General features: G+C 41.2%; 1 protein-coding gene across 1 annotated transcript in view; it reads left to right on the top strand.

Annotated features, from left to right (window-relative positions):
• slc45a2 (solute carrier family 45 member 2) overlaps nt 1-1,258 on the top strand; it is a 67,933-nt gene extending 66,675 nt beyond the window's left edge. Inside the window, exon 7 of the mRNA XM_034192824.1 lies at nt 976-1,258. Coding sequence (XP_034048715.1) covers nt 976-1,197 — 222 coding nt within the window. The 3' untranslated portion in view covers nt 1,198-1,258. The remainder of the gene's footprint in view (nt 1-975) is intronic.
• The last annotated feature ends 15,196 nt before the right edge of the window (nt 1,259-16,454 follow it).

The raw sequence follows: 16,454 nt of genomic DNA, 5'->3' as shown, positions 1-16,454 counted from the left end.
GTCTTCTAACTTTTCCTGGGGGATCCCAAGGCTTTCCCAAATTAGCTGAAAAATGTAATCCCTCCAGCGTGTCCTGGGTCTGCCCTAGGGTGTTGTCCCAGTTGGACATACCTGGAAGACCTCCACAGGGAGATGACCAGGTGGGATCCCCATCATATGCTTGAACCACCTCGAAGTGAAGAAGCAGGAGCCCCTCTTAGATATTTGAGGTTCTTACCCTGTCCAGGAGTGTCAGCCCAGATACCCAATGGAGAACTCTCATTGTATAAGCAACCTTGTTCTTTTGGTCATTACCCAAACCTCATGACAATAGTAAGGACAGGAGCATAAATTGACTGCTAAATCCGGAGTCTAGCCATCTGGCATCTGAACAAAATCAAATGCAGCTGTAATCCATCTATGGGTCTCATGCTCCAACTCATGAACAACACCCAAGATACTTAAACACCTTCACTTGGGGCAATAAGTCTTTGATTTGATTATTAGATCACAAACCTGCTTTTGAGGTATATGCTGCCACCTACTGTATCAGAGTGTGTGCAATCATTGCATTAATTATTCTAAGTCAATACAATACAGAACATGAAACAAAAAAGAAACAGAAAATAATCAAAATGTACAAGAAATTTCTTAACACTCTTAGGAAACAGTACATTGATTGTGATAGTTTTGGCACAATCATACAGTACTTTTAGGACTGAACGAGAGAACTCAGAGCACTGTACTTTTTTAATAGCCTAAAACCACTGCAGTGATGCACTGACTCCAACGGCGTGATTACTTATTTTTAAGGAAAAACTCTCACAACTTGGTAACTACTCTTCACCCAAGCAGACGGGTGAATCTGCTCAGAAAATGTAATTCGTCTTGTCTGCAAATTGATTTGTGTGAATGCTGATTGCTTTCCGCTGCACACACTCCCTGTAACACAAACTGAAAATATCACGTGTTCTCTCTCCCTCTGTGGGTTCCCAGGAACAACTGAAACAGTCTGGCAATGGCAAAAGCCTACGGGGCACTGGCGTGGACTGTGCTGCTCTCACGTGCATGGTCCAGCTGGCTCAGATTATTGTGGGTGCAGGACTCGGCGCTCTGGTCAATGCAGCTGGGAGCGTAATCGTGGTGGTGCTTTCAGCTTCCACTGTCTCACTGGTCGGCTGCATCTTCATTGCCCTTTTTGTCAGATATGTAGAATGAAACTGCTTTTCATTTGAAGTGATTATTTTCCTGAATAAAGGTCCTTTCTTAAATCTTAAAATTGTCTGTGTGACTGTCTGATTCAAATTTTTATATTTTCATATCAAGCAATGTACTGAATCTACACATTACAGTTGTAGGAAAAGTTTGGGCACCCCTGATGATTTCCATGATTTTCCTTTATAAATCATTGGTTGTTTGGATCAGCAATTTCAGTTAAATATATCATATAGCAGATGAACACAGTGATATTTGAGAAGTGAAATGAAGTTTATAGGATTTACAGAAAGTGTGCAATAATTCTTTAAACAAAATTAGGCAGGTGCATAAATTTGGGCACCCCAACAGAAAAAAATACATCAATATTTAGTAGATCCTCCTTTTGCAGAAATAACAGCCTCTAAACGCTTCAGATAGCTTCCAATGAGAGTCTGGATTCTGGTTGAAGAATCCATTTTATTTATTTACCATCAGGCCGTTTGAGGTTGACTGGGTGGTCAAACACTGCTGTACGTCTGCACCTACCTTGGCCCCTGTGGATCCACCCAGTTTTCCATGTCTCCCAACTGAAGCCGGTCCACACCAACTCCTTCTGCCCTCCAGCACCACCACCCCCTCCTGCCTGGATCGTCGATAGTCATCCTGCCTTGACAGTCAACCAGATTTTGGATGTCTGACCCCGGGGCTATCAATATCTGGTTGACTGGGAGGGGTATGGCCCCGAAGAGTGCTCCTGGGTGAAGAGGAGGCTCATCTTGGACCCTTCCCTCCTCCAGGACTTCTCCCGGGAGCATCCTGATCGGTGTGGTAGGTCGCCTGGCGGTTCCCATCCTCCTGGTTCAACTCATCATCTGAGCAGCCTGTCTCAGTTCTCTGTTAATCCAGTCATCCTCCATGTTGGGCTGTGGTTCCCTTTTCCACCACAGGGCGGGCTGTGTCTCCATCAACCAGGCCTCCTTGCAATGAATTATTATTCCTCATTTTGTACAATAAATCCTTAGTTTGTTCAGCATTGCTTCCTCCTTGCTCCCAGCATTTGAGTCTTCCTGACCTGGTCCAAACCATGACAACTATAGTACTGTGTGGTAAATCTGTCTGGAGGAGGCTGTTCTCAAAAACTGAGTGGCCGTGCAGAGACAAGTGAGGAAAGCCACCAAGACAACCATGACAACTCTAACAGAGTTATCGGCTTCTATGTCTGATTACAGCAACTGCCCAGTGCAACTTTTAGCTGTTGCATCACCATTTATACAGCTTCATGATGGAGTGGTCCAGAGAAGCATATTCTTATAATGCACAAACTTTCAGCACACTGGAGGCGCAAGACTGGATGTTTTGTTGTCTGGAAGATCCGTCTCTGCTCCGCTCCACTATCGAACTGGGAGTTCTGATGCAACAAACATTCCTCGATTTCTGCAGTCACAGCCTGCCTAGAAAAACCTTCTGTCTGCGATAAAACAAGATGACTCAGGTTCCACAATCAAGTCACACCAGCCTCATGAGACTCCTTCTTGCAGTATTTGAGAACTTCCTCCCGACAGATTTCCTTACTGCTTTTATTTCTTGACGCAAATCAACTGAGACACATTGTGTGGAATTTTTTTTTATCTCCATCCATGGACTTTTGTAAAGAAAACTGGCTGTAAAAGTGATTTATTTGTTATAATTAAAGGTGTCCACAGCGGTTTGTACTGGAGGACGGCTAAAAACAATCTGATTATTCAGGTGACTTAATTACAAATGTTAGAGTTTTGAAGTACTTCATTATGTCTTGAGTGGTCACAGCTAAACCCTCCTGTGCTGAAAAATGAAAAGATGAAGTATCAAGCAACTGGAATTGAACAATCAACCCCTGTGTCACTAATCCGATTGTTTTTCAAAGATGCAAGCCAGTCAAACATCAGGATATTTAAATTTTTTGGAGATGCACTTACTTGCACATGCAAAGGAATGATGAAAAAAAGATAAGCAGGACCTTTCTTGTGTTGAATGAATGCAAATAATTTGTTATGCACTGTTATTGCTCAGCAAAGTGAAGATAGGTTCAATAACTGGAAAAGTCTTGCAGCCAACATGAGACAGGATGAAACGTCTGCAGAACATTTCTAAAACATAGACACCTGGGACAGTCTGTCCTGTTCTTATTGTCTGTTTTAGTCTTTCACAGATTTCAGCTGAATTCACAATCAGTGTACCCCACTTACAAAATCTATAGAAATCCTATAGTAAAATAAAATCTTATAAAATCATATAGGATTTAAAATCCTATGGGATTCCTGTAGGATTCAAGGAGGAAAAAAATCCTATCAGAATTTTAATAGGATTACAGTAAGAAAGAGGTCTTACAAGATTCCTGTCAATGATTAAACATTTTAATTGAAGTGCAATTATGACAATGCAAAATCTTATCTTAAAAATCTAAATCTAAATAAAAGCTCCGACTGCCTGAAACAAATGAAAGAGTTGTGTCTGAGGTTCTGAGACAAACGCGCTGACATTTGATTTTGAACTTATTTTAATGTCCTGTGTGTGATGCTGCTGCTCATCATAAAACACTGTAATACCAAACATGCCCACTCTGAAGTAATTTGGTATTTAATTACACATGCAACAAAACATTTGGAATATCACACGCACTCAGCTTCAACTGATTTTCCATGACTGGGTCGCAGGAGCCTATCCCAGTGGTCATGGGGCGTGAGGCAGGGTTCACCCTGCAGGACACCAGTCTGTCACAGCTACGGTTCACAGATTAACACCTCGTTTCTGCTTCAAACTGCACACTAGTCTTCATCTATCTCAGTGACAGATATCTAAAGCTTTTGTACAACAATGATTTCCACATAAATTCAGCATTATTTCATCATAAAAGACGGAGGAAACGATCAGAGCGCTGCAGCTACCTGATGCGTTCACTGCACGTCGGCCATTTCAAAGCGTCGCGGAGATTCACCGAGTTTTTGTTTAAAACTGACTTTAGAATGATTTAAGAGGTTTTACCTTTATCATCTGATGGTTAATAATCCCATTAAACCATTTTTATTGCTTTGGGTGAAGAGACTCCATCTCAGATGAGCTGCTGTGGTTCAAAATGACGCATGCGCAGTGAAAGCAGGGCGGACCAATTTTTTAGGGGGGACCATTTGGTCTGCAACACTGGAGCATCCAGAGAGAACCCATGCAAACTCCACACAGAAAGACCACAGGTGGGAATCAATCCCATGACCTTCTCACTTTGAGGCAACAGTGCTAACCACTAAGCCACCGTGCTGCCCACATTTAGAATATGATGATCTTAACTATTATAGCTGTTTGTGAGGCTCCTGTGTCTCCACTGTCAAGCAGTTTGTGTTTTCTGTCTCAGCCTCTCTTGCTGCAAAAAAAGGCATTGAAAAGATGCACATAAAATACTTTGATTACACTCTTTGAAAATAAGGTTTCACACGTAAATGAATCCCCGGCCTGGAATCCAGCATATACTGAGATAAGCTGTTTTTTGTGCAGAAAGTGTGAAACTACCCAATTAAATTTAATTGCATGAATACAAGCTCAAATTCTTTGAAGTCCTGAGTAGTATATACGATGCATACTTTTCCACACATGCATATGCATGTGTGAACATGTGTACACCTGGGAATAGGGTGCATATGTGCGCGCGTATGTGTGGAGTCGGGGTGTTAACTATCCTTTTGTTCAGGATCAATGATCACAGATATGGAATCACAAAGTGCTTCACAAAGCAAACAAGTAAAATACATAAACAGTGCAGCAGATAACAGAATATTTACAGAGGAATCCTTCAAATCTGGAAACAAGCACCAAAGTTGGCACAAATACTCCTTAGACATTACTCTTCTGAAAAAACTAAGTATTCACTTGAATTTTCAGTTGGCAGCCAGGTAGTGGTCAATTGAAGAATTACACAGGGGTCAAAATTTAAAAATGTTTCAATCATTTTGAAAGCTATACCACATTATTTGTCTGATCACAACGATACCATAAAGCTATAGTTTGGACTATCTATGACTGAATGTTATGGAGTTATGGGGTAAAAACAGCAAGAATGGTCCGTCTGCATGGGATACCTACTGACGTTGTCTCGGATCATGGTCCCCAGTTTTCCTCTCAAGTCTGGAGGAGTTTCTGCAGGGAACTGGTTGCCACCGTGAGCCTCTCGTCTGGGTACCACCCACAGACAAACGGACAGGCAGAGCGGGCCAACCAGAAGTTGGAACAGACCCTCCGCTGTGTGACATCTGCGCACCCGACGGCCTGGAGCAACCACCTGACCTGGATCAAGTATGCACATAACAGCCAGGTGTCTTCTGCCACCGGCCTCTCCCCGTTTGAGGTGTGTTTGGGGTACGAGCCCCCATTATTTCCCGTGGTGGAGGGAGAGGTCGGTGTGCCCTCGGTCCGGGCCCACCTTCGGAAGTGCCGTCGGGTGTGGCGCACCGCCCGTTCTGCCTTGTTGAAGGCCCGGACGAGGGCCAAGGCCCATGCAGACCGCCGGCGGTCCCCGGCCCCTGCATACCTGCCTGGGCAGGAGGTGTGGTTGTCAACGAAGGACATCCCGCTTCAAGTGGAATCCCCGAAACTAATGGACAGGTTCATCGGACCATTCAGAATCCTCAAGGTCCTCAGCCCTGCCGCAGTGAAGCTCCAACTCCCGGCTTCACTGCGGATTCACCCGGTATTCCACGTCTTCAGGATCAAACCACACCACACCTCACCCCTCTGTGCTCCTGGTCCGGCGCCGCCTCCTGCCCGGATCATTGACGGGGAGCTGGCCTGGACAGTGCGCCGGCTCCTGGACGTCCGTCGAATGGGCCGGGGGTTCCAATATCTGGTGGACTGGGAGGGGTATGGACCCGAAGAATGCTCCTGGGTGAAGAGGAGCTTCATCCTGGATCCGGCCCTCCTGGCCGATTTCTACCGCGATAAACCTGGTCGGGCACCAGGAGGCGCCCGTTGAGGGGGGGTCCTGTTGTGTGGGCCGCCAGAAGAGGAGGTACTGCTGGCCCACCACCAGAGGGTGTACTGCCTGAGGTGCGGGCTTCAGGCACGAGAGGGCGCTGCCGCCACGGACACAGCCGGGGGGACAGCTGTCACTCATTATCTTTTGACAGCTGTCACCCATCTACACTTCATCATCACACTCCATAAAACCCGGACGTCATCTCCACCTCATTGCCGAGATATCGTCGACCCGTTAAGGTAACGTTCTCAGCCTTGATCTGTGTCATATTGACTTTGTTTAGTGAACTCGTTTTGGCAGCTGTTTTCCTGCAGAGTGTTATCTGGAGATTGGTGTGACCGGCGACAGCTTCGCCTTACTACCCCACCAGATAAGTGTTGAGACAGGAGCTGCACGAGTGTGTGTTAGAGGTGGACTCTCCATCGTTGTTGTTACTGGGTGTGCACACACCCACATCTTATTGTCTCTGCTCCTTGCCACCAGTACCAGATCCGACCTTCGAAGACGATGGCCACCTGGGGACTCGGGACTTGGTGGCTCCAGTATTCTCCGGGTTCGGTGGCGGAGGAAATCGTGTGGTTCCGGTTCATCTCAGGACGGACGTCTTCTATCCTCGAGCCTGCCCACACGTCACCCTTGTGATTGACTGTTTGCAAAATTTCACATTCCTCTGTGTTGTGGTTGTGCTCATTCACAACAGTAAAGTGTTCATATTTGACTCTTTCATTGTCCGTTCATTTACACCCCCTGTTGTGGGTCCGTGTCACTACACTTTCACAACACTATGCACACTTTATCCTGTCATAGCTGCAGAAACCTATAATTCTTTTAGAGTTGTCTGGGTGTCTTGGTGGCTTTCTTCACTAGTCTCCTTGCATGCTCAGTCAGTTTTTGTAGACAAATAGATTTCTCATACAGAGTCATACTGTTTGTATTTCATCGTGGTCGATGCAAAAGTCCATTCATTCATTTTCTGCTGCGATCTGGGTCGCGGTGACAGTAGACCAAGCAGCTCATCCCGCGCTTCCCTATCATTGGCCAAATCCTCAAACTCTTCAATTTTCAATATATTTAGTTTATATAACACCAAATCACAACAAAGCTGCCTCAAGGTGTTTCACACAAGTAACCTTACCAACCTTGTCTAAAATGTAAAAAGGTATGATTTGAATTTATAACAATTCTTACGTTTACTTTGTCCAATTTCAGAAAAGTTCTTGAAATGGCTGTAATTTCTAAATGGTTCATGTGTAAACGACCTGAAAAGAGGATTACTGGGTGAGTGATGCACAGACAAACTTTCCTCAGGCCAACGATGTAATAATGACTTCAGAATAGTAACAATACAACTCAAAACATTAATAGCACAAATGAGATGTTATCACAGACAACGCAAGGTAAATAAATCATAACCCTCAGTAACAATTGGAGTTAAACATAATACACAACCACACAATACACTCAGCTTATTCAATTGTATTCTCTAACTTTAAATTATGCTCTAACAGCACATTCAGTAGTCCAGCATTTAAGAACGTACAAGATAAGCCAACATTACACACAACGGTAACTTTTCCTGTGGTTATGAACCACCGAAGAGACAGCAGCAGAGTGCAGTTAGCATCGCCATGGGTTAGCTCACGTGGCTGCTCCTTTGATCATCGTCAGGTAATTAGCTTAATTACTTCACAATGTGCAGACATACTGTGACATAGATACTCTCCTTACTCTGTCTACACGTTTGACTAACACTCAAGCAAATAACAACTCTTATTATGAGGGGTACATACCTGAAAAGAGGATTATTGGGTGAGTGATGCACAGACAAACTTTCCTCAGGCCAACAACATAATAATGACTGAGGAGCGCCTCTGTTGTGTGGGCCGCTGAAGAGGAGGTACTGCTGGCCCACCACCACCAGATGGCGCCCTGCTTGGAGTGCGGGCTTCAAGCACGAGAGGGCGCCGGAGCCGCTGGGAGTACAGCTGTCACTCATCCTCAGCACCAGCTGTCACTCATTCATCTCATCACCATCACCATAAAGGCCGGACTGCAACTCCACCTCCTCGCCGAGAAATCAGCTACCATTCAGGTAATATTCTCTGCTGTACTTAACACTGACTAACAGTCTGAACTTCTTTGCAGCCGTTTTCCTGTGGGTGTTGCCTTATCTGTGGGATTGGCGTTTGGTGTGATCAGCGACGGCTTCGCTTCACACCCCAACCAGATAAGTGGTTAGACAGGAGCTGCACGAGTGTGTGATTGGAGGTGGAGGTTTTCCCTCCTAACTGTATACAGACTGTGGGATTACTGAGTGTGCGAACTCACACTCATCAGGACTGTCTCTGTTCTCTGCCAGCAGTACCGGGTCTGACTGCTGAAGACAGCGGCCACCTGGGGCGCAGGGCTTGGCGGCTCCGGTGTTCTTCAGCTCCGTTGGTGGTGGAAGCTGTGTGGGATCCGGCTCTTGTCTCGCCAGGCGTCTTCTGTCGTCGAGCCTGCCCACACGTCACCTTGTGTATAATTGACAGTCCACCATATTGTTATTGTCTGTATGTCGTTGTGCGATTCACAACATTAAATTGTTACTTTTGGCTTATCCATTGTCCATTCATTAACGCCCCCTGTTGTGGGTCCGTGTCACGACACTTTCACAACAGCCTCAAGTGCACCGTAAGGTAGCTCACAGCATTCCACTCCCCCTGCTGTCTCCCTCTCGCAACTACAGGTAATACTGTTGAAATTAGAATGGTATTTTAGATCTAAGGCATGAAGAAACACAAAAATACTACAACCCCTGGCAAAAAATATGGAATCACCAGCCTCGGAGGATGTTTATTCAGTTGTTTAATTTTGTAGAAAAAAAGCAGATCACAGACATGACACAAAACTAAAGTCGTTTGGCTTTAAGAAACACTATAAGAAATCAGGAAAAAAAAATTGTGGCAGTCAGTAACGGTTACTTTTTAGACCAAGCAGAGGGAAAAAAATATGGACTCACTCAGTTCTGAGGAATAAATTATGGAATCACCCTGTAAATTTTCATCCCCCAAACTAACACCTGCATCAAATCAGATCTTCTCATTAGTCTGCATCTAAAAAGGAGTGATCACACCTTGGAGAGCTGTTGCACCAAGTGGACTGACATGAATCATGGCTCCAACACGAGAGATGTCAACTGAAACAAAGGAGAGGATTATCAAGCTCTTAAAAGAGGGTAAATCATCACGCAATGTTGCAAAAGATGTTGGTTGTTCACAGTCAGCTTTGTCTAAACTCTGGACCAAATACAAACATGGGAAGGTTGTTAAAGGCAAACATACTGGTAGACCAAGGAAGACATCAAAGCGTCAAGACAGAAAACTTAAAGCAATATGTCTCAAAAATCGAAAATGCACAACAAAACAAATGAGGAACGAATGGGAGGAAACTGGAGTCAACGTCTGTGACCGAACTGTAAGAAACCGCCTAAAGGAAATGCGATTTACATACAGAAAAGCTAAACGAAAGCCATCATTAACACCTAAACAGAAAAAAACAAGGTTACAATGGGCTAAGGAAAAGCAATCGTGGACTGTGGATGACTGGATGAAAGTCACATTCAACGATGAATCTCGAATCTGCATTGGGCAAGGTGATGATGCTGGAACTTTTGTTTGGTGCCGTTCCAATGAGATTTATAAAGATGACTGCCTGAAGAGAACATGTAAATTTCCACAGTCATTGATGATATGGGGCTGCATGTCAGGTAAAGGCACTGGGGAGATGGCTGTCATTACATCATCAATAAATGCACAAGTTTACGTTGATATTTTGGACACTTTTCTCTTCCCATCAATTGAAAGGATGTTTGGGGATGATGAAATCATTTTTCAAGATGATAATGCATCTTGCCATAGAGCAAAAACTGTGAAAACATTCCTTTCAAAAAGACACATAGGGTCAATGTCATGGCCTAAAAATAGTCCGGATCTTAATCCAATTGAAAATCTTTGGTGGAAGTTGAAGAAAATGGTCCATGACAAGGCTCCAACCTGCAAAGCTGATCTGGCAACAGCAATCAGAGAAAGTTGTAGCCAGATTGATGAACAGTACTGTTTGTCACTCATTAAGTCCATGCCTCAGAGACTGCAAGCTGTTATAAAAGCCAGAGGTGGTGCAACAAAATACTAGTGATGTGTTGGAGCGTTCTTTTGTTTTTCATGATTCCATAATTTTTTCCTCAGAATTGAGTGATTCCATATTTTTTTCCCTCTGCTTGGTCTAAAAAAGTAACCGTTACTGACTGCCACAATTTTTTTTTCCTGATTTCTTATAGTATTTATTAAAGCCAGAAAGTTGCCATTTGAAATGACTTTAGTTTTGTGTCATGTCTGTGATCTTTTTTCTACAAAATTAAACAACTGAATGAACATCCTCCGAGGCCGGTGATTCCATAATTTTTGCCAGGGGTTGTATGTCGGAACTGCCACAACAGGAATGGAGATGTTTATACTATTTCAAAATATAAAATATTCCATATGAGTCCAATTTAATCTATTGCTGATTATTCAATCCATCACAAATGCAGTATTTTTGTTAAACCCCATTGTTAAACTCCTTTGAATTAAAGCTGAAGGTCTACACTATAGTGTAGAAATGAAATAACTATCACTTATTTCATTTTAACTATGTTGTGGTGATGTACAGAAGCAAAATTATGAAGGATTTGTACTTGTCCAAATACATATAGATTAGACTATAAATAATAAAAGAAAAGTGATTTTTGCTGTTCAGAGTGACATTTTGAGGCTGCTACATAAAGCTTAAAACAATATAGTCATACAATATTGGTGCAAAAGAATACATCACAATCTCAGACTACCTGACTCCACACACTGTACATAGCCCAAAAATATTTTTACGCCACATCCACAAAAAGACACATGAACACATGACACCTGAGCCAAAAGGCGAAGCTTTCGATCTACTGGAAAGAACTTGATCACGGGTACAAGCGGCCAAAATGGACTTCCTCAGGAGGGTGGCTGGTGTCTCCCAGCGATAAGGTGAGAAGCTCGGTCATCTGTGAGGAGCTCGGAGTGGAGCCGCTGCTCCTTCACATTGGAAGGAGCCAGCTGAGGCGTTCCAGCCATGTCCATCTGGGAGAAGCCTCCGTGGAAGACCCATGCTTGGTGGAGAGATTATATCTCCTCACTGGCCTGGGAATGCCTCGGGATCCCCCATTCAGAGGTGGTTAATGTGGTCCAGGAAAGGGAAGTTTGGGGTCCATTGCTGGAGCTGTTGCCCCCACACCCCGATCCCGGATAAGCTGAGTGATGGGTGAGTGAGAACTGCATTTATGGGGCAATTCGTAACATGTCAAAAAAGTGTTTACTGTATCATTTCACAGCCCTGTTATCCAGCTGCAGCACTTTAATCCTGTCATAATTAATACTGAAACAGGTGCTTCTCCATTTCCAGCAGCTCCTGCTGACTTTGAGTAAGGTATCCTCAATAAACAAGCACCCCTGTTACAAACGTCCATATGGTAAGTCCACTGATTGTCCTGCACTCACACAATATTTCTGTACTTCATGTGGTAATTTGTTTTTGCTGCTGCCTGCCAATGCTAATTAAAATATTTTCCATTGATTCCATATGGAATCAGATATGAGATAGAGACTCGTGACTTCAGTTTCATATGGCTTGTGGGGAAAAAATGCTACAAAATTGCATTTTATAAGTTAAGACCTCTTTTAAATATAGGTGATTCTTAGACTACGGGCACTTATTATGTCCTTTGATCATATTGTATGAAAAACACAAAAAAGGGGAAATTTCACACTTTTATAGTTATCTTTACAATGAAAGTGTGTTAAGAAATTTGTTCTAGTAGTCTATGATGACTTTTTCACCTTTTTTCAGCATCATTATATGCAAATATTGCCGTTTTGTGCTTGTCCCACACCCAGACTTTTGATCTTCAATGATAAAAATGAATGGTAAAGAAATGTTTTTTCTAATGTTTTATAATATCTCTGAATAAAATATCAGTAAAATAATCAAAACATAATTGGGGTATTCAATGTCATACAACTGTTGTGATTTTTTTTTAAACAAAATGTAGTTGTCCCACACTATTGCCGTAATTTCCACCACAACACTGTAATGTCCCTTTAAACAGTTTGTATGAAAGATTGTTTGGGTAGTTTCTATGGAGATAAACAGTGACATCAGAGCACATGTATATAGCACCAAATCACAACAAACAGTTTCCCCAAGGCGCTTTATATTGTAAGGCAATGGTGTGGTGGAAATTACATTTACAAGGCCAATAGTGCCCGTAGTTAAAGAATCACCCATATATACCATTAGTGACAGAATTTAATCTGAAGTTTTGTGAAATGACTTTTTATCATTGAATTTTCATTCATTCTTATGAAATGTGTATTTAGCTGTGTATTCTCCGTGTAAATTCCTTTTGCTTAGGTCATATTATACACATTTTCAGCAAGCTACTGTAGGTCATGAGTCTTGAAAAGACATTAAATTCTGAAACTATCAATTCATGAGAAAGCTGTAAGCTCCAAATCTGTTCCAACTCAGAATAATCATAAAAAAGTCTATATATATATATCTTTACAGACTTGACAGAAGTTCTTTATTTTGAGGCTTTTTTAAAAGGAATCCTAGAAGAGTGTAACTAGGGTTTTAAAAAAATACATCAGACCTTATTTTCGTTCTTTAAGGGAAAAAAAATCTCAAGAGCAATCATTCATTTTGGGCTTACTCATAAACAAAATACAGATTGATTATGACATCATTCATGAAAAAAATTCATAAAAATATCTTGAGCATGACGGAAAAGCAAATAAATTTATTGACTTTTTTTTTTATACATGTACTAGAGGAGAGTGCACGTTCATAAAGTGAGATAAGACAGTGTTTTCAATTTGCGCCCAGAAAATGTTTTGGTACAGTAAAAGTGTAATATTGTGTCTGGAGCGGCACACAGATCAGCACTAAAGCACAAAGGACTGCAAGATTGATTCAAGATTCAGCGATTCGTCACCTTCGACTTCCCTCACACATTACCAGACAGGTGTGGTTAAAAAAAAAAACAGTTCTTTCCTACAGAGTTCACATAATTTTCTCTTTGCAGAAAATTGTGTTTGGATTTGACACTTAAAGATTACAATAACAGACTAAGTAACAGGCACTATGGGAGAGGCTTTGTGGTTGAAACCCCTCCTGAAATATTCCACACGTTTGTTGCAGAAATATAGCTTTTTGATAGTTTGAAAGAATGAACCAGTTGTTTCAGACAACGATTTACTGCACTGAAATGGTCAAAACAATTTATTTATTTATTTATTTTTTGCTTGTGAAAATGATTCAAAATTATTTTCTATTTCAAAAAACGAAATCACTGTTCTCAAATGCTCCAAAGTATAAACAAATGCTTACTGAAACAATTTAAATGGCCTACCATGCTAAATGAAGAAACTTTTTAGTGAAATGGTTCACTATTGTGAAATACTATATGTAAAATGTTTTGAAACATGCACTGAAAATAAATAATTGCTTCAGAATATGATTCACTCTTCTAGCCTGCTCCAAACAATAATTAATCAGTCTTTTACAAAATGATTGATAACATAGAAACATTCAAAACACTTAATTTTGAGTATATGGTGAACCAACTGATTTAGAAAAATTTAATATTTTGAAATGATTGAAACATGGCAATAGTGAAAATTATATATGAAGTGAACCTATACTGGACCGGTTCTGAAACTGGACCACCGCCTCAATTCCATACAAGGCTATTACATCATTGTAATAGCCTTGTTTTCTTTAACAAATAAATAAAAAATACATTAAAATAGTCAAAATAAGTAAATACCTTTACAGAACAATTTGTAGATTTTACAGTATAAAGCTGTTGCAATTTACAAAACAGTCTATGGTTTGCCAACATTTTTTTCTTGCAAAATGAACATTATATTACCACGTTGTTTGGAAACTGATTATTTCCCATTTTATGATCTTTTACTGTGCTGCTCCCATTCTGCTAAACATAAGGTTTGGCATAGGATCCACATGTTGATGGTTTTTTGAACACAACTTCAACTGTGTAAGGAAAATGGACCTCAGGCAGCTTTGAACCTTCACTTGAGAGATGATTTGGGCCACTGTGTTGAACTACTCTGAAAATATAAGGTAACCACCTTATGTTTTCACCTCTGTTTGTTTGTTTGTTTGTTTGTTTGTTTGTGAAGAGCCTGGAGCCCACAATTTTTCATGCATTATGAAATTTTTTACAGAGGATTCATATCCTGATACGCAAGAAATTATTCGATTTTCAACGTCATATATCAAAGGTCAAAGTCAGGAACAATCCTTATCTTTTAACATTGAACGAATTTTCAAAAATTCACAACTGTCAAAAAAGATTGAATTTCTTTCATATTTGACAACGTTATGTTTAATGGCATCCTTTATCAACTGACAGTCGGATCCAGATTACACATTTTTTAGCCCTTTTAATTTTAACATTGAAACCCCATTTAATGTATATTTTACATTATATTCTAATCAAACGTGCCCCAATCAGTCTCATATTTGAAAGTGAGGTGCAGACTGACACTCACTATTGTCTGACAATGTTTGATTATGATCTGATCCGGATTGTAGATTTTGTGGACATTTTCATGTAATATTGAAAATTAAAATAAAATAAATAAAATTAAATTAAAAGTGACTCAGTCACTCATTTTTCTGTTATGGATTTACCTACACCACCAAAATTGGACGGAGGCTCCAATTTTATGCCTGTTTGTCTTCCAGTTATCAGTCAGAAACCAAGTGCCAAAAAGCAACAACAAATTATAGATGAGATAACCAATTTTCTGTGAAAATGATCTGAAAAAGAATTTAGAAACTGAAAAAGTTAAAAAAAAATGACAACCCCGCAAATAAAAAAAAACCTTTTCAAGTGCATGAACTAAATACAAGTACATACTCCTGACATTTGATCACATCTAATTTAGCTTATGAAAAGACACTAATGGACTTTGACATTGAAAAATTTTCCAAGGTAATATTTTGTGGAATTGGAAACTAATGGCGGAGGTTTGTGCTCTGTGAGCGCGGTGCTCTAGTTATCTATCATATCTATGTCGGACTCTGTAGTTTTCTCTGGGCCCCTCCCCAATCGGACCGGGAGTGACATGTTTAGCCGCATGTTCTCCTTGAATTGCTGGCTGTCTGAGTGGTGTCCAAAAAATGAGGTGGGCTTCATAGATAATTGGCAAAGCTTCTGGGGAAAACCTGGTCTTGTTAGGAGAGACGGCATCCATCCCACTTTGGATGGAGCGGCTCTCATTTCTAGAAATCTGGCCAATTTTCTTAAATCCTCCAAACCGTGACTATCCAGGGTTGGGACCAGGAAGCAGAGTTGTAGTCTTACACACCTCTCTGCAGCTTCTCTCCCCCTGCCATCCCCTCATTACCCCATCCCCATAGAGACGGTGCCTGCTCCCAGACCACCAATAACCAACAAAAATCTATTTAAGCATAAAAATTCAAAAAGAAAAAATAATATAGCACCTTCAACTGCACCACAGACTAAAACAGTTAAATGTGGTCTATTAAACATTAGGTCTCTCTCTTCTAAGTCCCTGTTGGTAAATGATATAATAATTGATCAACATATTGATTTATTCTGCCTTACAGAAACCTGGTTACAGCAGGATGAATATGTTAGTTTAAATGAGTCAACACCCACGAGTCACACTAACTGTCAGAATGCTCGTAGCACGGGCCGGGGCGGAGGATTAGCAGCAATCTTCCATTCCAGCTTATTAATTAATCAAAAACCCAGACAGAGCTTTAATTCATTTGAAAGCTTGACTCTTAGTCTTGTCCATCCAAATTGGAAGTCCCAAAAAACAGTTTTATTTGTTATTATCTATCGTCCACCTGGTCGTTACTGTGAGTTTCTCTGTGAATTTTCAGACCTTTTGTCTGACTTAGTGCTTAGCTCAGATAAGATAATTATAGTGGGCGATTTTAACATCCACACAGATGCTGAGAATGACAGCCTCAACACTGCATTTAATCTATTATTAGACTCTATTGGCTTTGCTCAAAAAGTAAATGAGTCCACCCACCACTTTAATCAAATCTTAGATCTTGTTCTGACTTATGGTATGGAAATTGAAGACTTAACAGTATTCCCTGAAAACTCCCTTCTGTCTGATCATTTCTTAATAACATTTACATTTACTCTGAT

Source organism: Thalassophryne amazonica, chromosome 17 (genome assembly GCF_902500255.1).
Source record: "Thalassophryne amazonica chromosome 17, fThaAma1.1, whole genome shotgun sequence".
In the NCBI taxonomy this organism is placed as follows: domain Eukaryota; kingdom Metazoa; phylum Chordata; class Actinopteri; order Batrachoidiformes; family Batrachoididae; genus Thalassophryne; species Thalassophryne amazonica.
This window is presented reverse-complemented; position numbering and strand designations above follow the sequence as displayed.